The 24,181-nt window shown below is 40.3% G+C and overlaps 1 protein-coding gene across 1 annotated transcript in view; it reads right to left on the reverse strand.

Annotated features, from left to right (window-relative positions):
* The window catches only part of ank1b (ankyrin 1, erythrocytic b), an 81,979-nt gene extending 59,027 nt beyond the window's left edge, over positions 1-22,952 (reverse strand). The window contains exons 1-3 of the mRNA XM_039614949.1: positions 22,929-22,952; positions 22,780-22,803; positions 20,606-21,432 (exon numbers count right to left, since the gene is read on the reverse strand). Coding sequence (XP_039470883.1) covers positions 20,606-20,731 — 126 coding nt within the window. The 5' untranslated portion in view covers positions 20,732-21,432; positions 22,780-22,803; positions 22,929-22,952. The remainder of the gene's footprint in view (positions 1-20,605; positions 21,433-22,779; positions 22,804-22,928) is intronic.
* Between the last annotated feature and the right edge of the window lie 1,229 nt (positions 22,953-24,181).

Below are 24,181 nucleotides of genomic sequence, written 5' to 3' on the forward strand. Positions count from 1 at the left end.
GAAGGCGGATTTGCATAATCGTTACACCTCACTGATGCACTGGTTAAACTTAAAAATCTGAGAATTACATCATTTAGTCTTTAAGTATAGCTGTATCTGTTTGTCTGTCTACCCATGTATGGACCATCTATCTACTTGTGCATCAGTTGATATCAGTCTATCCTCTACCCACTACATTTTGATCATCATTACTTATATTTAATACGCGCATAAAATCCTTATTTATTCTTAATTATGTATATAACACCACAGAACTGTGCACCTAAAATACTTTTAGTCTCAGAGTTGTTAGTTTATTACTCCAACCTCCCTGATCCATCTGTCATTTGCTCATTTTGAGGTTATCTTAGGCAAAGGCCAAGGTTGCTGCCACTGCCACAGTATTTTATTGTATGACAGCAAAATCTCGTATTTTCACAGGAGCACAGATGTCTTATCCATACCCTACCTCGCTTATAAACCCTTAGACAGTTTTATTAATAAAACTAGCAAAATTGGAGTAAAAAGTAAAAGGTATGTTTTTTATGACCATCTCAGTGTATTCAGTTAAGTTTATTTACACTGATTCATGGGCTGACATGTGTATATATTCCAGTACACGCATGCAAGTTTAGTGTTTATCCGCATTAGATGCTCTCTAAATTGGGTGTCAGTATTTTAAATCAAGTGCAGGGCAAAATATAATAAAAGAGGATTATTCAGGCATACCTCTGTAAACATATGTGAAACTCTTGAACTGTGAAGCGGCAGGGAAATGCTGCTTTAACTGAGCTAACTCACTCTCATCTATTCATAAATATCTGTATGTGAGCATCAGTGCACCACAAGCAAGTCTGGAAACTAAGAGGAATGGCAGAACAACTGACAAGTGAGACATTAAAAATTTTAACAATTTTACAGTATCTTAACATAAAGACGGAAATTACTGTTATCCAATATTCTCTTCAATCCTGAGTCATAATGACATGTTATGACAGAAGTGACTGGCGTTAATGGTACTTTAGAGCAAAGCATATATAATATATATATGAACAATACCACCAAACTCAACAGTCACTGTGCAGTCACTGCTTTATGACTCAGTTGTCTGAAGGCACAGTTGGATGTTACATGTGGCCTGGGAGGGAGAGATAGATGAGAAGAGGGGGGGTGGGGGCTGGTGTGGGGGGCAGGTTCTCCCGCCTCCAACGCGACGTTGACAGACTGACTATCAAATTACCAATGTCAGGAATCAGTTCTGTAGAGGACTCTGGAGCTGACACTAAGACACACAAGCGTCCTGACAGGCACAAGATAAGTATGCACAGTTCACATGCATTCACACATGCATGTATGTGGATGCATGTGAAATCCTAATAATCTGGATAACACTGGTTAACACACACACACACAAATGTAACGTAGACACACTAATGCAGAGATGTGCGCTCAATTTTATGTGTACACATGTCAGTATATACACAGAGTGCAACATGCTGCATCATTGTCAGCCCTGCTGTCAGCAACCGGTCACAGTAGCTGACATATGTTCCTCACTGCAGGATGTAGAGAGTCCAACACATACGAGCCCACACGTGTGAGCTGAGTGTTTGCAATATGCATCTAAGCAGACAAAAATCACGTCACAAGAGCAGTGGCCAAAAGCTGTTCAGCGCCCTGACCACCTCCTAGCCTAGACAGTTTATTCAAAATGTTCCACACTCGTTTTCATCCTCATAAATGTCTTTCTTCCACTGCAGTGTCTCCAGAGCAAGCCGCACCCAACACTAAAAGCTAGTCTCCTGCACACTTTTGCAGGACCACTGGGGATAGAAATCTCTTTGATATCATTTCCCTCCTTTGTCAGGTTGGCATACACACACATACAATGGATGGATGGAGATTGATGGACCTGAGAATTAGAGTAGGCTTTCACAAAAGACAGCACAAATCAAATACACTGAACATAATATAAGAAAATTTATCTGTGCATTCCATACACCCTACTCAATCTGACCAAATTATATTTTTGACCATGTTCCTACAGTACAAAGAAAGGCATGGAGCAATTTAAACACAAATGTTTGGCCGTCTAAGAACTCACTACTAGTGTCTACCTACTGTAAGTAGTTTTATTACAATGTGAAAAAAATAGTGTGAAAGACTTGACATAGTATGTAAAAGAAAAAAGAGAGATTACAGGGTTAATGAGATAATGAGTAATGTCTTGTAATATCTTGTTGATCAATATCCAAAGTGACATGTTTATGCTGATGTGTTTGCATACCTGTGCACATATGTGGCAACTGTAAGCTCTAACCTAGGGGTGTCAAACTCTTTTTGGTTTATAGTCCATACAGACAGCTCCACTTGATCTCAACTGATCTCAACTGTTTTAGGGCTGAGCCACTAAAACAGTTGCATAATGAGCTACTTTCAGCTGCCCCCTTCTTCACATGGGGTGACCCGGGTGGGTAGCTCAGCGTGTTTCATTTGGCAGATTTTTACACCAGATGCCCTTCCTGATCCAACCCCAAATTATACTCCAAATTCCCCTTTTTTAGTGTACAAACACATGTTGATGATGTCTTGAGAAAAATGAGTACATTTTCAACATGTCTCATTTAATGCTTTAGTTATAGTGGATTTACAAAGCCGAAAAACCTTTAACCGTTGTGTTTTGGAGAACAAAAAACACAATATTTTATTCATATTAATATATTAATGTAAGAATATGTATGTATTTTAATTAAAAATCTGTAATTATCAATAATTTTTTCTGCAATTTTGTAACTCTGCAAAGCTATATAGTGGGCTGCTCTGGACACTTGTGGGGGCCTTTTTTTGGGCTGCAAACCATATGTTTGACACATCTGTACTCGCCCTCTACTCTGAGCACACTGAGGTGTCCCTACTGTGCACTCTGTGTTAGTGACAGCGGGTCACTGCTAATCACCCAGTGGGTGTAGAGTCATCATACCAGTGAGCAACATGCTGAAAGAGTGATGTAGGCACAGAGGGGCGGATGGAGGATAAAGAAAGAAAAGTCATGGAGGACAAACACAAGATACATTAGAGGACGAGATTACAGGAGGGCATGGTTACCTTCAGCTGTGAGGTAGCAACCATCTCTATGACTATGAGGACCACTGCTGCTTCTAAAAATAGCAGTCATACAGCAATACATTAATGGTTACACGCTCTGAGTTGATTATCTATTTTGAGAACAAGGAAATTAGTGTTTTAACCCAAAAGATTAAATCTGGTATTCTAATGATTTAAAGCTTACACTCATAAGGAAACACAGATGAGATGAAATATACTGAAAATTTATTGGAAAATAGGCTCACAGTAGTGGCAAATCATTTTAGTGTCCCACTGTTAAGAAAAAAAGGGCATTATTCTCAGTCACAAATTGCCACTGGTGTGATGGAGGGACTGTGACTGCTCCCCGAGGCCAGTCGCTAAAGCCTTCTCCTCATGATTCAGCATTCTGTGCAGGATCACAAGGGGCGTTTCAACACATAAGGAGCTATTCATCAATGAGGCACACTCCTGATATCAGGGTCAGGCCTGAAGCGCAAGGTCTGCCAGGGGTTAAAGCACAGCCAAAGTAACACTGAAATCAAATGTCTTGTCCCAAGATGATAGCCAAATACAATTTTCCATAAAGTATACATCAGGAAATAGAGTCACAGGGTGAGATACACTGAGTAAGAAAATCAAAGAAAGTAAGTAAATCTTAAAAAAAAGCAGACATTAAGGCGATCACTGTAACATATACTACGGGATCACCCAAATGCCTGGATTAGTCTAGCACTCAAGGCAGCTCAGCTAGACAGCTAAATGGCACAAAACCTGCAGCCATATAGCAAACGTTTGCTGTTTGCACCTCCAAATCAGCAGCTTTTCATTTTCACTTACACCAAACTCCTAATATAACCAAAAGAAAACATACTGCATCCCAACTAAAAATGCAAGCTTTATCCAAATTCAAAAGCTGGCGAACAATGATGAAAAGTGGGAAGCAGCATGACTATGTCACATGATCTCACAATGAGAAGTCACTGAGCTCCTTCCAAACCTCGTGCTATAATAAACCTTATGCACCAGGGAAGGCTAAAAATATGGACTAGACAAGCTGACACACTGCATTTGCAGAAAGCTGCACTTCATTCAGAGCACCATCAATCACCCTTCAACAGTTGCTGATGCTTGTTGTCTGTGCTCTCTATGACATGTCCATGCACACTGGCATTCCTAAAAATGTTTACGCATGCCCCAGAATGTGAGGTTTTCACTAGGGAAAAAAGAAACTAAATTCAATTACGTGATAATCTATTCCCCGATTATTGCTGGAAAAATGAATAACCTTACATTTTAAGATTAGCCGTTCATGTTGCTGTTAAGGACCACACATTCAGTAAGCATGTACCTGCTAATTAACAGTTTGGAAAAGACCCTGAAACCATGTTAAAATTATGAGAGACAAGACATTAGGGAAAGTATGACTGCTATGTCATCATTTGTGTCATTTGTGAGATTTCTTGCAATAAAGATGACAGTTTTGAGCAGAAATATATTAAAAGTATGAAAAGCAAAGTCTTCCCCAGCTTTATTATTGGGTCAAGATATAAGTTACTGCTTTCATTATTTCAGAAGTTAAACTAACAGAGTAGATTTGTCTGCACTTGTTTCTAAACCAGAAATATATCCAGTTTACACTAACATATACAGCAGCCACAGGGAGATGTGTAAACTGATATAAGTATTATAATGCTTTATTTACAGTAGCAAGGGTTGTTTTGTCTTTATTGCCAGTGGGTGATGCAAATTACAGTGTAATCAATCACTTTAGACTTTTTGCATGCTCCACGCTGTGTGTGCCCTCTGAATGGCATTGGCGAAGAAGAAGCCTCAGTTAAACTGTAATTTTAATGTATGTTATGTGCATATTTAAAGGCCTGTGAGTTTTTCCTCTCACCTTGGCCTTCCCCATGGGATCGCTGATGTAGAGCCAGCAACACACACCCTGTCACCCTGTCCATCCGTCATACAGGCTTAAAACAGCTGAGTCAGTCTTGCTGCTTCATTACAATCAGGCCACGATCCACAAATATTTTAGCCTGTGCGCATTTTTGTGAGTCATAGATGCAAGATGGAGCACAACAGTGTCAAAAGTGTGTGTTTGAGGGAGGGAGGAAATCAATAATTGAGGGGAATATTGCTGCATCATAACGAGTAATATTCGGTTGTTTGGTCTGCTACTAAACCCTCCAGAGGAAGTTCAGAAAGAAGGGGGCAAATTCCAATATCCAGATCTTCCATTCAACATTATAGGGTCATACACACGGAGGTAGTGAGAGAGGCAACATAACTGCTAAAGGGACAGGCACAAAGGCAAACCACTCAAAACAATCAAGCAGGTCATTCATAATAAGAGCTAATTAGAAACAAAAGGAAACAAGAAATGCACAAGGGAAAAATATTAAAGCGAAAGAACATGTGCAGAGAACACTGGGAAAAAGCTGGAATGCTTGACTACAGGGAATAGCAAGACAGCCTGGCAGGGATCAAGGGAATTGCATGTATACACACAAACATGCACACACAGTTGAGTAATTAGTCGATTGGACACAGGTGTGGCAGAAAGTGGAAGAAATGAAGCAAAAACAGGAAGTAGCGCAAAATAAAGTGAGACAAAGAATGTGATTAAAAAGAAAATGACAATCAATCAATTCAGACCATCAAGTCACAGGTGCCCACTTAACAACTTAACAGCTCAAAAAACAAAACACATGCTAGTGCAACATCAGATTAAATACGAATTTATGAAGTTGGATGTGATGCATCGTTCCTGAGGACACTGCTTAAAAATTATTATGTTATGAGAATTATAATATCATTTTCAAATAGATAAGCAGACGCAACTATATGAATTATATTTAGATTATACATTTCTGTGTAATTTATTTATTTATGTATTTATTTAAGCTGCGCATTTAGGGAGTAAAAAACCCCCACTGTCAATATACTGCATATAGGCTAATATTATTCTTTATGTGCATGCATATAGAAAGAGTATGCTCAAGGTATGCTGAGGGGGAAAGGGGTGGGGTCATTTTTTTTTTTTACCTTCCAGCAATGTAAATGAAGAACCAGTTAGCAAATTATCATGAAAATGCTGCCTTACTCTACATCACCATCCCCTTAAACAGTCTCAAGAGTACTGCAAATAGTGGAGTCAGAGCTGCTATGATCTAGATATGTGATGGCATAATACGTGACTTATTTCAAGCCTCTTTTGCTGAAATTTTAATATTAGCACATATGTATAGCAACATATTTGTCCACAATGTCCACAAGGCTGCAGGTCCTGATGGCATCCCCGGGCGTGTTCTCAGAGCGTGTTCTGGGGAGCTTGCAGGAGTGCTCACAGACATATTCAACCTGTCCTTGGCCCACACTGTGGTACCGGCCTGCTTCAAATCCACCTCCATCGTCCCGATACCCAAAACTCCAACCCATCTAGCCTCAATGACTACCGCCCAGTAGCCCTCACCCCATCATCACTAAGTGCTTAGAGCAGCTGGTCTTAGCACACTTCAAATCCTGTCTCCCCCACCCTGGACCCCCACCAATTTGCATACCGCCAGAACAGGAGCACAGAGGATGCAGTCTCCATCGCACTGCACTCTGTCCTCTCACACCTGGACAACAACAACACCTACGCCAGAATGCTGTTTATAGACTTCAGTTCAGCATTCAATACAATCCACCCTCACAACTCATCAGGAAACTGACAGACCTGGGCATCAGTTCCCTCATCTGCAAATGGTTACTGGACTTCCTGACCAACCGCCCTCAACATGTCCGACTGGATAACCGCTGCTCATCAACAATCACAATGAACACCGGTGTACCACAGGGCTGTGTGATGAGCCCTTTCCTCTACTCCCTCTTCACCCACGACTGCAGACCTGCTGATGGTTCTAAAACCATCATTAAGTTTGCAGATGACACCACGGTGATTGGCCTCATCAGCGACAACGATGAGACCGCCTACAGGGAGGAGGTGCATCGTCTGGCTGAGTGGTGCGACACAAACAACCTGTTGCTTAACACTGAGAAGACTAAGGAGCTCATCGTGGACTACAGGAGGAATGCTGACCCACATCCACCCATCCACATTAAGGGGACGGCTGTGGAGCGTGTGAGGAGCTTCAAGTTCCAGGGAGTCCACATCTCCGAGGATCTCATCTGGACGACCAACTGCTCCAAGCTGGTCAAGAAGGCTCACCAGCGCCTCTTCTTCTTGAGGACTCTGAGGAAGAACCACCTGTCCTCAGACATCCTGGTGAACTTCTATCGCTGCACCATCGAGAGCATCCTGACCAACTGTATAACAGTCTGGTACGGGAACTGCTCTGCCTCGGACCGGAAGGCGTTGCAGAGGGTCGTGAAAACTGCCCAGCGCATCGCCGGAGCACCACTTCCTGCCATAAAGGACATCTACAGGAAGCGGTGTCTGAAAAGGGCTGGGAAAATCATCAGAGACCCCCATCACATGGACTCTTCACCCTCCTGCCCTCTGGGAGGCGCTACAGGAGCCTCCGGACTAAGACCACCAGGTACCGGAACAGCTTCTTCCCCACAGCTGTCAGACTCCTGAACTCTGCCTCCTGACATCTGACCCACGTTAAACTCATGGACTGAACATACACACACCCACAACCACTAGCACTTTATCACTATCACAATTATCCTAACTGCACTACTGTATAGTTCTGTGTAAATATCATTCTGTACATATGGTAATTTTTAATCCTACAACTGTTTATAACTTGCATAGTTCACATTTCTGTATAACTGTATATCTCAGATTTCTGTATAGTTTTTATTTCATATTTATATCCTGTTCATATCCTGTACATAGCTTGTACTCACTACAGCCTGTACATACTTATAGTTATAGAATATTCATAACATACTTCACACCGTGTACATTATAACATACCATAATAGACCCATTTCTGTAATACACATTTATATGTGTATTACAGTGTACATGTGTATTTATACTTACACATCTATATTATTGCTAATATATATTGTAATATATCTATATCACGGCTAAAGCACTTTCTGGATGGATGCAAACTGAATTTCGTTGCCCTGTACCTGTGCATGTGCAATGACAATAAAGTTGAATTCTATTCTATTCTATTCTATATTTGTCATCTACTACAATTGTCATTTTGGTCAGGCTTTACAATGAGTTCTTCTTTGGCTTTCCGGTTATTTTCTAAACAGTAAAAGCGAAAGATTGAAGGATTGAAATAGACAAAATAATAACCACTGCAGTGCCTTCATAGAGATTTCTGTCTATTCATCCATTCCTGCTCACTCGATGCTAGGAAATCATATTTAATGACTCACAGGCTGTTCTGGCACAGGACCGTGTTAACATTTATTTATTTAGTGTTCTCATCCTCGATCCCAGACTGCTAATGGATACTTTTCTTATGGATGCGCAACCTTGTTGTTCACTAGAGTTGCCATAACAGGCAGCACAGATGTCAGTGCTTTCACATGATAAATAAATTATAAGGTTGACTATTTGTATTGTAAGCAGTAATTGTGGCATTTTCTAGCATTTGATTTTGCTGGACTTTTTTATGGGAGCATTGGTTGAGACACAAAATATTCCGAATGTTGTAGGAAGTGGAAATGACATGAGGAGAGTCTGTTTAGCTGACAGCAGCATGTAGGGGATTCCAGAGAGAGAGCGGTTTCTGAATTTTAGATATAAACAAAATACAAACATTTGCCAGACTTTTGGGGAGGAAGACTACAGGAAGTGGATGAACTCTGTTTTACAAAGACATCTTGCTTTCACTGCCATGTGTGTGCACTTTACTTTGATATACTCTATATTCTTTACTGACTTACAGTAATATTTCCAAGGAGCAAAACATTCTTTTTAAAGTGGTCTTGAGCCATTGTTTATAATCATGAAACACAATCAGTCATGGACTGGACTCCACAGAGCCCGAGCCTGAAAGCAGTATAGCATCATCTTGACAGAGAACAGAATCAAAGGCAGCCAACATCCAAAGAAGAGTTTTGAATGTCTGGAGAACTATTCCTGAAAACTACTTAAAGAAATTACAAGAAAACCGCCTAAGAGAGTTGAGGCTGTACTGAAGAATAACAGTGCTCATACCAGACTTTCAATCTTGTCAGAATTGTACAAACTCTGTTTTGGCCTTACCATGTTTGGACGTTTCAATAAATCACTGAACCTATTTCCCATTTGCCCAACAAACTAAAATAGAAATGAGATCTGGCTCAAGATTTTTGTACTGTATCTGGGTTGTTTCTCTGTTAGCTTTATATTTTGAAATTTGAGCAATAAATGACTGGAATTTAAGATTAGAGGCACAACAAAATCTAATCACACAGATGAGAGGATAAAAGGTGCAATATTATCAGCCTTGTTTTTTGTTGTCTATAGTGACTTCTGTAGTCAAGTTATGCAACAAAAATTTGTCTACTTAGCTTTACGGTTAAAGTCATTCATTTCACTGTATATTCTTATTTTCAATCATTGAAAACTACAGAAGAAAATCAGGAGTAAGCGTTCTAAAAAGACAACCAAGAACACAGCTATGAGACAGGATAGAAGAGGGTGGCAAAGTCATAGATGGAGAGAGAGCTAGAGGAGAAGGTGAACAGGATAAGATGGAAAGTTGTAGAGAAACAGATGCAACATGAAGCAAGCAAGAATAAGCAGAGAAACTGAAAGATATCTAACGCAGGAAAGCACTGATGAACAGATGGATGAACGAACAGTTGCTACAGTTCCCCTCCTCCCATCTAGAGTTTAAAATTGAATTAGCAATGAAGTATTTATACAAATGCGGTGTGGGTTTTCCAACTCAATGCCTTTGTACAGCAGACAGCGGAGGATAGTGCAGGGAAACAAAGAGCAGTGTTGATAAGTCTCCTATGTCCATATTAGGGACGTGATGATACGTTTAAAGTCAGAAAGACAGGATTCCTCACTGGGGGAGAGGAAGAAAAAAAGAATTATAGCTCTAGAGGGGAAAATGGCTGAGGGCTGACAAGGATTTAAAGCTGACTGTGGAGAAACACTCTCAGTTTGCTTCTAGCTGTCTCCCCCAGCTATCTCCTTCCCAGCCCAGCTGCCATCAGTGGGTGCTGATGCAAGCTCTCTGATCAGAGAGTGTGAAGTGATATCAGTGAATGAATGGCAGCTGGTTCTGTCAGGGATGCACTGGAAACTGCTGATGTAATATTTCAGCTCTTTTTCTGGTAGTTTCACACCTTGAAAACCAATATTGTTTACAGTAAGTAAACTTGTTTTTAATGTGTTCAGGAGTGCTGCCCACCAGCCATGATTGGTTGTTGACTGATGAGGCTGAAGAGAGAGGAGCCATTCCACCTGACATCAGACAGCAATCCCAGAGACACATGACACCCCTTCTCATCATGCACACACACACCACACGAACACACAAAGCAATTACGCCACCACCACAAATTCCCCCTTAAATTGATGTGAAAAAAGCATTTGCTCATTCCATTTGGAATGATGTGTTTTTAACCATACACGAAATACAGCTGGTGCCCCAAAACAGCATGAATTGTTTTGGTTACTTCAAAGATCTACCTCAAAGAAAATAATGTGACCATAGACAGCAAGAAGTCTTGAAAAGCTTTGGCAATGACCTAAAATCTTCTGTTTTTATAACAGGTGCAGTTAAAACATCTCTGTTTCAAATCTCCATATTTTCTCTCCTTTTCCGTCTTCATTTATTTATTTGTACTATTTGCATTTATATGTTCTATTTCTATTGTATATATTAATCGGCATCTATGGGTGGACAGCAAAGAAAGAATTTCATTGCACAGAGAAATGCCTTTTCTCTTGTGACACATGACAATACACACTTTGAATCTTGATTCTTGAAAACATGGTAGATTAACACTTGGCTACTTTTAATAGCTATGTTATTGGGTGTGTACATCCATTGTTTCTTATTAGATTCATTATTTATCAGTTCTAGCTTTGCTCATTGCCTTAATCCCATCCACATAAAACCCACTACTTTTTTCACCACCTTTCAAATGTCAAGCAGTTTCATTCCACTTTGGTAGCTGCTTCAATCACTCGCGACAAAGTTGAGGAACATTTAACTGGTGGTCCGATGCTTTGCATCACTAAGGCTTTTTTCATCTTTACACTGCTATAAGTGTCCACCTTGTCCACCATGAACCATTCTCCGTGGTCTCTTATGGTTATATCGGTGGTAGTCTCTTCCTGTGTTCAAACCTTAAAATCATTCTCACAACAGTTTGGAGCTTGTGAGAAATGTACATTTGCACAAGAATTTTAAATATATAATCGTAATTACGTGACGTGTAAGAAATACTGAAAATATTTCCACCATCATCACTATATACAGTTCTTTCTTTCTGATCAAGCATTATGTGCATTAGCTAGCATGTGCACTGTAAAATGTCTTTAGGTCAGCGAAGGAAAGTGATGGAGTCAGGGCGTGCCTGAGAGTGGCTGCTTCAGTGCATTAGTGGGCTCCTGCAAGCCACATGATCCACGTAGACCTTCAGGAGCAGTAATTCCATTACATAATGCCCAGCTACAGCTTTAAGTGTGTGTGAATGTGCACGTGTGTGTGTCTGTGTGTGAGAGCCAGTTTGTGTGGCATTGTGCCACTCTGCATCACTTTCACTTTTCCTCTAATAATTCTTTGTAATTGGCTGTCCTCACATGATTTCACTAATGAACTATGATGATGTAAATGTATCAAGTGCGTTAGGTATGCATGTAGGTAGGTCAGCTGTAACAATTAGATCAGTAGATGTTGTATTGTATATTTTAGATGTAACTTTTGATTTAAACTAGAAGTTAGTGGAATGCAAGTCTTGTTTCATAAAAAATCTGGACGCCAACAGCTCTTTAACTCATGCTATTGATTTAGTTTAGTGAGTTCAGTTGTGCTGTGAGTTGAAATTATAATCATCACACATCCTAGTGCAGCCAGGACCAAATACAGCCAGTTTGGGAGTAAAAATCGATCAACAAGGTTTTTTCCCCCCAGGATTTTGTGTTTATAGGGTAAGAAGTTAGATTTCCCATCACCAACCAAAGCATGTCCTCATCCATCACCTCATCTCTTCATCATCCCACCACATGCAGTGTCACACCTTAATCACTATGGCAACATCCATCACTTCTGACTGCTGGTAGGATGACCTCAGGGTCACATTAAATTTTGCCAAAAGATCTACAGCTGTTACCCCTCGCACTGCATACTTCACATTTGGTGGCCTTGCTAACTATGATGATGGATGCGCTGATTAATAGATTCAGGCCGGCAGATGAGCTGTGACACTTGAGGGATTCACACAAAACCAGACTACGGATTGATCAACACAATGCCAAAATGCAACTGGCCATACCTTTAACTGCAATGTGGCAACTGTGTTATGATACTTTTTTTCCTATTCATGCACTTAAGCCATAAATTCATAAATCCAAGTACCTGAATTCAAAGTAAACAGCCACTGAAGATTCACAATACTTGAGCAAAATGATTCTGATATTTATCAAAGGTGTCTGACAAGGAGTACTCATCTAAAATCACTTTGATCTCCAGATCAAAATACGTGCCAGTCAAACTGAGTACAAGATAAGCCCTCAGAGAGATCCGATAAATATCGGCCATCATGCTTCTGTTCTGGAATCATGCGTGTTTTTTGAGCAGGTATGCATCTGGGGTAACATCAGACACAGTACTGAGCAGGTGCTCAGTTAGAACACGGTAGAGGTGTGCAGATAGATGGGTAGCTGGTCTCAGATGCTAGATCCTAGGCTGCCTGGTAAATATAGCCTGCGGATGCTTAGGGCTGGGCAGAGTGCTGCTTTGCTCTGCTCTGCTTGACCTTGGCTTATCCTGCCTTCCCATTTCTCAAAGGGGATGGAAAGGCGTCAGACCACTAGGGATAGGACAAAATATTGATACAACAATCCATAGCATCAGTTCACTGACACCAGATATCTATGTTTTTATTAAAACATGCAAGCACTGCAGATTTTCCTGTCGTGTCGACTTGTCCTATTCACTTCATCACTATTGGTGGTGGCACTTACCAAAGGAATGAAGATAAAGTCACAAGAAAATGGCTATAGGTTAACTCAATTAAACTTAGTCTATTCGTGGCAAATTAATTACAATCAATCTACAACTGTGGGGTAGGCTATAACTGTAACTGTACTAACAATGGACTATTTACAGTTTTAAGAGATCCAGATATTACTAATGATATGTTATTGATAACTCTGCATCCCTAATGTAGATAAGTGATAAACACAATGGATGGATGGATGTTAGACATGCATAGAGACTAATGTACATCTATCGACACAACAACACATGTACTTTACGCTTTCACATGTGTCATCTTCTGGGCTTCCTGCAGTTTTACTGTAAGTTGTCTGGCCTGAAGTAAATCCATATAAATCAATATGTTCATAGAGTTCAAAGTGGAGTAATGGCTAAGGCCTTTGTGAATGATTTGGTGTGATTAGGCTGCTTTCTTGCAGACTAGATAAAAGCACTTCTCCTGTTCACTGCATTCAACCAAATTTTTTGGCTGGCAAAAAACAGCCAAACAAGGATACATTTTCCCCATCTAAAATATTTGGATGAAATTATTTTTGTAGATGTAAAACTTCTAATTACCAAAGTTAGGCATCACTAAGAAGAATTTCTAGTGTCATTATCCCATGGGTTATCTTGTAAAAATGGAAGAGTGGCAAAGAAAGCGAGTAGAGAGATGGAAGACAGTTTTGGCTAATTAGTGTTGGGTGTCCATAAGGTTACATAAAAGTGAAATGAGATACCCCGAAGGCCTGACATGTAACACATACACACACACAAACTGTATGTGCTCACATGTGCACACATAAAGCTCTTTTCGAAAACAGGAGTAAAAGGCACACAAAAGACACACAGTGTCCATTAAAAGATCTCTAGATTCATTGTATTAAGTGCAGGCCCGAAGGAAGCAGGGACATGCACAGACCTAAGGAGCTACTAGAGTAAAAGGGTTTCACATAACAGATTGGTTACAGAAAATGAGCAAAAAGTGCAATTTGAAGAAGGACAAGCATTACCATGTACTTCCTAAATTGCATTACTCCACTCTTAGCATTTGTTGTGCTAATAATAAAGGCATATAATTATGTACCCTATTAAAGAATAGGTATATATCATGCACTAAAACTATTAGACGCGTACTAAGCAGGACTTCAAATGTTTGATACTGCAATTCATGAGCTATCCTTTTACCAGTGGCTAGAAATGACTGTATCTTTACCAAGCTTTACTGTGTTTTACTGTGTTCTCCACTTTGGCATGCTTGTATCTCTTTTCCACAGCAAGGCCTAATGTGAAAAATGCCACCTTATGTTCAAGTGTAGAATTTGAGCAACAGTTAGTTAGAAGCCCAGAATTTAAAGAAACAATTTTAAAAAGTAATAAAGAAAAATATAAACAACACAACGCAAAACGCAAAAGAACTAACCTCACAAGTGTGCAATGATCGTGGAAATACAGTCATCTTGTTGATGGCATAATTTAAAGAAAAATCTAATAGGGCACATTTCATGTCTAGATGTAAGATTTCAAGAGGTCAAAACTGAATTTTCTGCAAGCAGTCATTTATGTCATAAGAAGATCTACCTTGTAAAACATTCATTTATAATTTAAGATGCTCACATAATGTAATTTGGTTGTATTGAGTCTGTCACACATAATTCAATCATTAGTTTTGCAGATAAGATGTGCAGAAATCATTAACAGTCACGGGAGTATTATGAATAGTAAAGAGCACACGATTATTTCAGCTAGGTTAATGTTTTTCCAATCTAACCTGATAAAAGTGTTTTGCATGAACATGTCAACACTTTTCCAATACAATGAAACTAAAATCTGTATCTAGAACATAAAAGCATATTCAGTGATTCAAAGACATTTCTACACTTAGTGTTTAGTTATTTAGTTTCCCGAAATGTAGATGACAGAAGTCTGTTCAAAATCTACTGGGCAGTTGTAACACATGTACCTTAGCCAGCACAGCTACTTCCTTTGCAGACTCCCTAACTGGATTACTGTCCAGTCTGTCCATAGCTGTGATAGGATCTCTGTTGGCACTGTAGTGGATAACCTTTGTGCGAGAGGAGGAATAGGGAGGAGAGATGCCATCCTGCCGAGTTTGATTTACATCGAATGGGGCCAATTAACATCCCAAGAACATTAAGGCCTGCCTGTGCCCGATCTTCCACTCTGTCTCTTTGACTTGATTCCTCATGTCTTCAGAGATTATAGCAAAAGTGGAAATAAGACAGATACAGATAGTGACATATATTGATGTGGCATGGGTGATTGTTGAGGTGAAGGTGAGAGGGAAAGGCCAAACGGTCTATGAAATCCAGCAGACTACGGTAACACTTATGTTGTACATAGTCTAAAAGAACAGTCAATTCAACCATTTTTGTTCTCTACAAATAATTAAATGCAAATAATGATTCTAAATACTTTTCAACATCTTTCATTTTTAGTTTTAAACAAATTGAAGCACTGTTTTTATACAACTCCTGTAGAAAAGTATTCATAAGAATAGTATTGTAAAGGACCAGGTTTCACTTTTTTTTTTTTTGGTTTTGGCACATCTCCACTACACTACACAATCGTTTGTACACTCTGATTTCCACTCACAATGTATGAAACGGCAGAAGTTGTCTTATATTTGATGATAATTATAAATATATTATAGCACCAATAAGGAGGGCATTGCACAAACCTGGAAGGGTTTGTCTGATGTGTTTTATTAAAAGCAATATATAAATGACAACTAAAAGTCTTTGAATTAGGCTTATTCTGCAGTATATAGACAAAAGCATTGAGCCACACCTATTAATTCAGGGTTTTTTTCTGTCCCATTGCTACATTGTTACAATGGAGCACTTAGCCGTGCATTCTATCTTTACAAATATTTTTGAAAGAGCTCACTGAATTTGAGTGTGGAACTATAATAGGATGTCACCAATGCAACAAGTTGATTTATGAGATTTATTCCCGCCTAGATATTCAGTGATTAAGTGTGAAAAAGTATTGTCACAAAGTGGAAGTGTTTAGGGTGTTTAGATGGCAGACCACATAAAGCTAAGAGTGAGTTTGTCAACATCACACATCACAATCATTCCTCAGTTCTTACACTCCTCACATCACTAAGAGCACCTCTATTGAGTTGGGCTAGTTAGCTACTGCTAGTTACCTCTTTTGCCTGTTGACTCAAAAAGAGTTTACGATTACCAGTGGTGTAGTCCACATGTGGACTAATTTCCATGTTTCCATTCATTTTTTAAAAAAATCTGCATTTAGATATGAGTACCAAACCAAAGCAAGTGAAGAAGAAATCTTCTATTCACCCATGTCCTTACGGAAGTGGTTTCTCTTTGCATGACAAAGACCAGCACGAAGCATGTCCTATCTGCTTGGGGACTGTCCATGCTAGGAGAGCACTGACTAAGCCAGAAACCTGTGTTTTCTTGCCAGCATTCAACACTAGAAAAACAAGTGATGTTTGTGGAAAAGGACTAGAAAAGACTGATATTGAACAGCATGACCTTCTCCTAGTAAGGAGTGTCCATTCAATGAAGCCAAGACTAGTTGGGCTTACCACCTGGAGTATGTTGATGCTCGTTGTTGCTTGTGAAGTCACTGGCTAGCTACAGCTTGAGCTGTTTCACCATACAGCCAAGAAGCTGCGGCTAGAATCCTGTACTGGTTCAGAAAAAAACCACCTGCCCATATTCCCGGATTTTGTCTGTGAGCTAACAGCTTCATGAAGCAAACCACTGTCTACCTGCATTACTATGAACAGCTATGGACAGTTTCTGGAGCTGGGCAATGCAGAGAAGGCTGGCTTAGTTAATCCACTATCTAAACCTTTCCGGGAACCACACTTGGCTGCTCATCTGGCCCCATCTCACCATGGTGTAATTGGCCTCTTAATTCTTCTAAGCACAGCAGATTCGCTGTATCTCAGCTTTATGGATATCAGATTTATCGGGCTCAAGTTGGCACTGCCACACTTTGTCACCTTGCAATGCACCTGGTGGAGTTCAAGTCACTGGTTCACTTTGACAGCCCTCTGGCACCTCTCCTTAATGACATCAGAGGAACCATGTGTTGCATTCTCTGTGGGCCCTGCTGTACAGCAGTACCCCTGTGCCCTTTGAGCCTCTCTCATGTCCTGGATAGAAAAAGGACCGTCCACTTGGATCAATCGGTGTCTGCTGAGGGTTTATGTGTGCCATCACTTGTTGCCATTCTGTTATCTATCCCCAAGAGAGCATGGCAGGTGAGAGCCCAGTCTCAAAGTTGAGTTCTGCACCAACTGGTATGGAGCAAAGAGCAAAGAAATGAGATACCTAGGAGTAGGAAGCCTCAGTCCTTCTAGCTGTGGAGCTGGGACACATCTCAGACGCACCACCTAAGTTCTGTTCAGGTTGTCAGTCCAAGAAGGTGCAGCACTTTCCAAACGCAGTCTGGTCCAAACATAGTGTGATTGTCTAAAGTCCTAGGGCAATGCAGTTTTCTACTGCATGGTCATAAATAGTAAACCTTTTAGCAATGTTACCAGAACCAACATGTTCTCCTATTCCAGTCCTCTATTGCAGATCTTTTTGACATTCCTTGGGAGCTGTTAGATCTTCTTTCTTTTTTAATAATTAAAGTATAGTTGGTCAGTCATATTGACCTTGACAGGTTGATGCCAGGTGTAAATCCTCTGGCCAAGAATTCTTTTGAAAGGGGTCCACCACCTGAGATCTGTAGTTAGGCATCACCAACATCACCTCATGAGATTTGGCTTTGGTGCTGCAGACCCTTTGTTCCCCCCCCAAATTATAGATATGAAGCTTCTTTCATATAAGACTATTGTTTCTCAGGTTAGTTTCTACAAAATGAGTGAGTGACCTTCATACATTGTCAATCCTTTTGCAGACCGTTCTCTTGTGTTGGCCTCATGGTCAATATGCTCAAATGAGGGATTTTTATTCCTTCAGATTATTACTACAATTTATAGTTACAGTTACTTCTGAGTTTTTGCTTCCCCCTCCTTTTGCATCTGAGGAGCTGCATTCCCTGTGCCTGGAGTGTGTACTATGTACCTAAATTCACCGCACTCAGAATGTGTGTTTATGTGACCAGTTGTTTGTCTGCCTTGCTAATCCCACCAAAGGTAAAGCTCTCTGTCTGAACAGAGGGTCTCCCACAGGCTAGTGGAGGCTATGTTCCTAGCTTACAGCAACAAAGCTCTCTCTTTGCCTCAGACTGTAAGAACACATTTCATCAAGGGAATGAGAACCTCATGGGTACTATTTAAAGGGGTGTCTGTAAATGATATATGCTTTGGCTAGCTGATCATCGCCACACACTCTGGTGGCTCATTATGTCCTTCCCGCTGGGTCTTCTATGGACTAGGGTGCCAGTGGACCAGCCCCAGTTTGGTGGCTGTTCTGTAGGGTGTGTATATGTATGTCCTATACTGTATGTGTATTACTATATGTAGAATAGAATAATTCTTTAATTGTCCCACAAGGGGAAACGTGTGAAACCGAACAAAGTATTATGACTTTAACTTTTATTCCCTGAAGGAGAGGCCTGAGGTAAAACACCAAGCTGGAGTGTCATTTTGCAAAACAATCCATATGTTTATCTTATGTAAGTACATTTATATAGGTTGTCACTATATCACATAAATTGACACCGCAACACATCACCATATTTATGCCATTTACCCATTCCAATATTCATCCAATACCTTTAAGAAAAACTAAACCAGCAAAATAAGCTAATCATACGATTAAAATATTTTGTACAGCTTCAGAAACTGAACATATTTCCATTCAGAAGAATCAGTTTCATACTTAAAAGAATATTAAATAATTGTATTATTTAACATTGTGTTTCTGTCTGTCTGACAAATCGATTTTCCCTGCTTCACACTCTGTCTCTCATATACACACACACAACACACAGCTCTTGTGCAGTGAATACGGGGTGATCGTGGCTCAAGAGTTGGGAGTTCGCCTTGTAATCGGAAGGTTGCCGGTTCGAGCCCCGGCTTGGACAGTCTTGGTCGTTGTGTCCTTGGGCAAGACACTTCACCCGTTGCCTACTGGTGGTGGTCAGAGGACCCGGTGGCGCCAGTGTCCGGCAGCCTCGCCTCTGTCAGTGCGCCCCAGGGTGGCTGTGGCTACAACGTAGCTTGCCATCACCTGTGTGTGAATGGGTGGATGACTGGATGTGTAAAGCGCTTTGGGGTCCTTAGGGACTAGCAAAGCGCTATACAAATACAGGCCATTTACGCAAAGACCTGTACATTTTCCAGCAACTTTACATTACAGAAATATTGAAAGAGGGAGAGAAAACTTGCATACTGCATAATATTAAATACGAAGGCTATGATCATGGAATAATGTTATCAGATGTAGAAATGGATAGAAATATTTTTTTAATCATTCAATAAACACCTCTAAAATGTAATATGTGTTTCCATAAATCATTTCACCGCTGCCAAGCATGAGTGCAAGGAGGCACAACCCCAATAAAATCTGCACCCAGTGGCACAGCGAGAGCGGGAGAGTCCAGGAGAGAAGTGAAAGGGGGTGAATGAGTGCTCTCGTGCCTACAGGATGATATTCTGTGTGCACACTTTGTCACACAAAAAATATTCATTTTCTAAACCAAAAATATTACTTGCTGAAAATTTTTACAAATAATCATCCCTATCAATCTCTCCTTTGAACACTACACAGAGCACAAACATGCCCCAAAAGATACACAGATGCATTAAAATTGCATCTATTATTAGAGTGTACCTCCATTTTCCCCCTCCATTTTACATTTCCTCCAATGAAAAAAAAACAAAAAAACTGTAATATGGGGGAAGACACCAAATCTAAAGAGAGAGCAGAGAGAGTAGAGCAAGCAAACCATGTAAGTGGTGACAAAAATCTGCATTAAAATATAAGCTTGGGGAGTACCCTTAACTTGCATTTCCTTCAAATACATATAGTCCACACGCTGTAAGGCTGAAATCCCCTAAAACGCATGTCGTGAAAGAAAAACAAAAAGACAGCTCGTGTTATTTGACCGGCAGCGCATATTATTCACACCTCTAGTGGCATAACAGTCATCGTAAGCCTAATTTTCTTTCCCCATGGTTAAATATCTGACAGAGCGGACACAACCTGTACCAGAGCATATGTGCCTGACTGGCTAGCCTACACTCACACACACACACACACACACATACACACACAGGCACACGTACCAGCTGAGGCCATAAGACCAACTGTGTAATTATACATGTGTAATTGCATCCTAACCAATCAAGCACAGTGAGAGAGAGAGACTGCTGGAGATAGAGAAAGGCAGATGGAGGAGGAAAGATGGATGTAAGAATAACTGCCATTTCCCCTGTCTCTTGAGATAATCAGCCATACCTTGCGCCTGCGGTCCCTGGATCGATTCCTCTTTTTTATCTTTTCCTCCTCCTTCTCCCTCTGCTCCTGGGCGGCGGCCTCCGCAAGGTCCTTGGTCTTGCGGAGCTGCTTGGCGGCTTGCGCCATGGTGCCGCTGCTACTGTTGCTGCTGCTCCAGTCACGGTCACTCCAGCCCTCCTCCTGTTTGCACTACCACCAGTCGTCCCGGTTTCCTCTTCCTGTGTCCCTCTGTCCCCTGAGCCCCGTCACTTACTACCTCTTCTCTGGTGGCCACCACGACATGTGTGTGTATGAGGCAAGCACGAGGAGCGCCTGTGTCCAAATATTTGTGTGTGTGTGTGTGTGTATGTCTTGTGGCTGTTGATGGTAGAGCAGCCACAAGACAGCCTCCAGCAGCCACAAAGAAAGATGCTACGGCTAGTGGTGCTGATGTTGCTGCTTATGCCGCGGCTGCTACTCATCCAGTCTGCTAGCACTGCACTGAATTGCCTCCCCTCCCCCTTTCTTTCTCTCCTACCTTCCTCCCTTCTCTCCTCTCTCCTCCCTCTGCTTGCAGAGACCAGTCACGCAGTTCTGTGTACAGCACTGTAGGGATCCTGCTGCAGAGCTCCCTCGTTTTATCTGTCAGATGTCCTCCTCTTCCTGCTGCTCTGCATCTTTCTCCAGTTTTCTTCTCTGTTAAAGGCTTTTCTTTTTCAGAATAGCTGTTGTTGCTTAAGTGAGGTACAAAAGATGAGGGCGCTAAAGCTGCTGAATGCCTTCAAATTATTTTTTCTTACGTCTTTCTTCTCTCTCTCTGCCAATAGCTTTTCTATGGCACCTCCCTCCTGGAAACAGACAGAGAAGAAGAACAGAAGTGAGAAAAATGGGAGCTTGTGAAACAGAAACGGGTTTCTAATATGCAGCATCTAAATGCTTTTACGATGAGTCTTCGCACAGCTTGGCCAAAAGTCGATTTTAAGGTGGCATGGAAACAGTGTGTCGTGTGATAAGTATTAGACCTGCCTGTTTCTCTCATGTTTTGTCAGAAGCAGAACAGAAGAAAAGCATCAACGATGTGAACGCCTCATAAAAACTGCATGCTCCTCTCCCTTCCCCTTCATTCCACCACTTTTCCTTTTTCCATTAAATCAAGAGGGAATGCACAGATGTTTGGTGCAAACAACAACATTACCATTCATTTGTGAAAAACTACTAATAGATTTTGCAGGTAATCTCCGACTGATTTTGACTGTGTCACTATCTTATGGAAAATTGACTTACTGTGTCTTCATATAATTATATAATTTGTTTTATTTGGTTCTAATAAGCTAACATTCAGATTTAACTTAAAATGCCTCTTATTGTGCTATTGTGAGTCAAATCTGAAAACCAATTTTCAAACTGTAAAATCCATTATATTCAAGAAACATGACAATAGTTCAGGCCTTATCTGTTTGTTTTCTTATTACAGGATCTTATTTCCAACATGTATTATTTCTTTAACTATTCTTAATTCATTAATATAATAAATTTGCCTTCTTTGCACACTGTTCATCACCAGAGTATAGATCTACTGACACCAAACCCTCTCTCTCTCTCTCTCTCTCTTTCTTTTTCTCTTTCTTTCCCTCATTTATTCCCCCATCCGCCCCTGCAACATCATCTTTCTGCAGAATGATGTACCAACGTAAAGTGCAGCATAGCTTTCAACAAAGACGCCATGTGACAAGACTAGGAATGCATACATTTTATATTCATAGATGCCTTCTGCAAGCTTATTAAAACCAAATCATCGACTTCAGTGTTTGTGTGACTCTATGCAACTTCTTGCTTCTTTGTATGCACCACATCTGAGTGACATTTTATACTGATACTAATGGATCTATTAAGCTAGATCCATTAGTATCAGGCTAATGGATCTAGCTTAATAGATCTAGCAACAAAATGTATGCCAGAGATTCCCTTGGAATCACCATCAAAGCAGCCAGACTAATTGTTGCAAATCCTGCATAAAAACTCCCCTCAGAGTGATGCATGTGCCCACTGAAAGCCATGTGCATAAAATACAGACTAAATAGGTAATAGTTTATGCAACAGTGTGGCTATAGGACTCTAGTGCAAATATCTCAGATGAGCAGCTATTTAGACTTTCTAGTAAATAAAGCATTAGTCCAGTTTGTGCCTGTCATTACCTCTTTATGGCATCATTTATTCACCTGTGGGAAGTAAAGCATTGTTGTTGCTGTTGCTCTTTTCATGCATTAACTTTATGTACATTTTTTTTAAAATTAACAGAACTTTCATGACTGAAAAGTGAAGCCAAAGTGGAAGCGCATCAAACCTGCATTCTTTCTAAAGGGCAGCAGGGGGCGACTCCTCTTGTTGCAAAAAACTTCTAGTTGAACTGAAGGACAAAGGTAAATGACTGTGAGCTTTATGATCTCAGTAAACACTTTTCCGATTGGTTTATAGCCTCAATGTCTAGTTTCAAGTTAGTGAACAAAGCATAGTTATTTCTGAAAATGCTGACCTGTGCTCTGGACCTTTTCCAAAGGCTTAGATAGCAACAGCCAAAACACTCTACTTCAGCCTGAGCAGGGTGACTTCACAAACCATTGATGTCACTGATCTTTCATAGACAGTTTGTCACAATTTTGTAGTGTAACAACTCCCATCTGTAACCAATAAAGGTTTAAGAGTTTCTTTCACCTTCATGCCCTTTCATGGCTCTATCCTAACACAATTTCACAAGACTTTTAGGCAACTTTAGGTTACTGTTGTATTCACACTTTTGCAATTTACTACAAAAACGGTCTTTGACAGCTTTCAGTGCACAAAACCAATATGTAATGAAGAAAACTCAGCTAAACAACTTTAAGATCAACATAAAAAAATATCCATTGACCTTTTTTCTTTAGACACAGGATTGTCATCAGCAGGAACATTTTGATGGTCAGAATACAGTATTGTTCAAAAGTTCTATGCCACCCCAATTTCTTTATGTTTTCATTCCAAGGAGCCAGTCTATCTCATAATTTTTTTAAGTCATTCCTGTTCTTACTGTCTTTCTTTCTTTCTTTCTCTGGACACTGACTACACATCACAAATAACACAGAACCAATTTTAAATTGTATCTTTGTGACAGAGAATAGAACAAAAGAGAGCGTTGGACGCCCTTCAAGAAGCCTGAAGAACTATTCCTGAAGACTGCTTAAAGAATTTATAAGAAAGCTTGCCTTAGAGAGTTCAGACTGTGTTGAAAAATAAAGGTCAAATACTGACTTTCAAGCTCATTGTAATTGCTGTTTTTGCCATATATAATGTTTATTTGCACCTGTTTCCAATATTTACTAGGAATCTCTAAAGAAATCAGGAGCATCTAGAAATGTATTCTATTACATAATAACTTAAATGATAAAATAAAAATAGATCATAACCTGCAGATTTCTCTCTATTATATTGTGGTAGTGTGTATCTGAAGTTAAAGCCATTACTACTCCCATAATGTATGTTACTGATAATTTATATATTGGCTACAGACAGCTTAAGTCAGCGCTGAAAACCCTGGGTAGCTAGTTTACAGGGCTTCTACTG

The sequence above is a fragment of the Oreochromis aureus genome, linkage group 7 (assembly GCF_013358895.1).
Source record: "Oreochromis aureus strain Israel breed Guangdong linkage group 7, ZZ_aureus, whole genome shotgun sequence".
Classification (NCBI taxonomy): domain Eukaryota; kingdom Metazoa; phylum Chordata; class Actinopteri; order Cichliformes; family Cichlidae; genus Oreochromis; species Oreochromis aureus.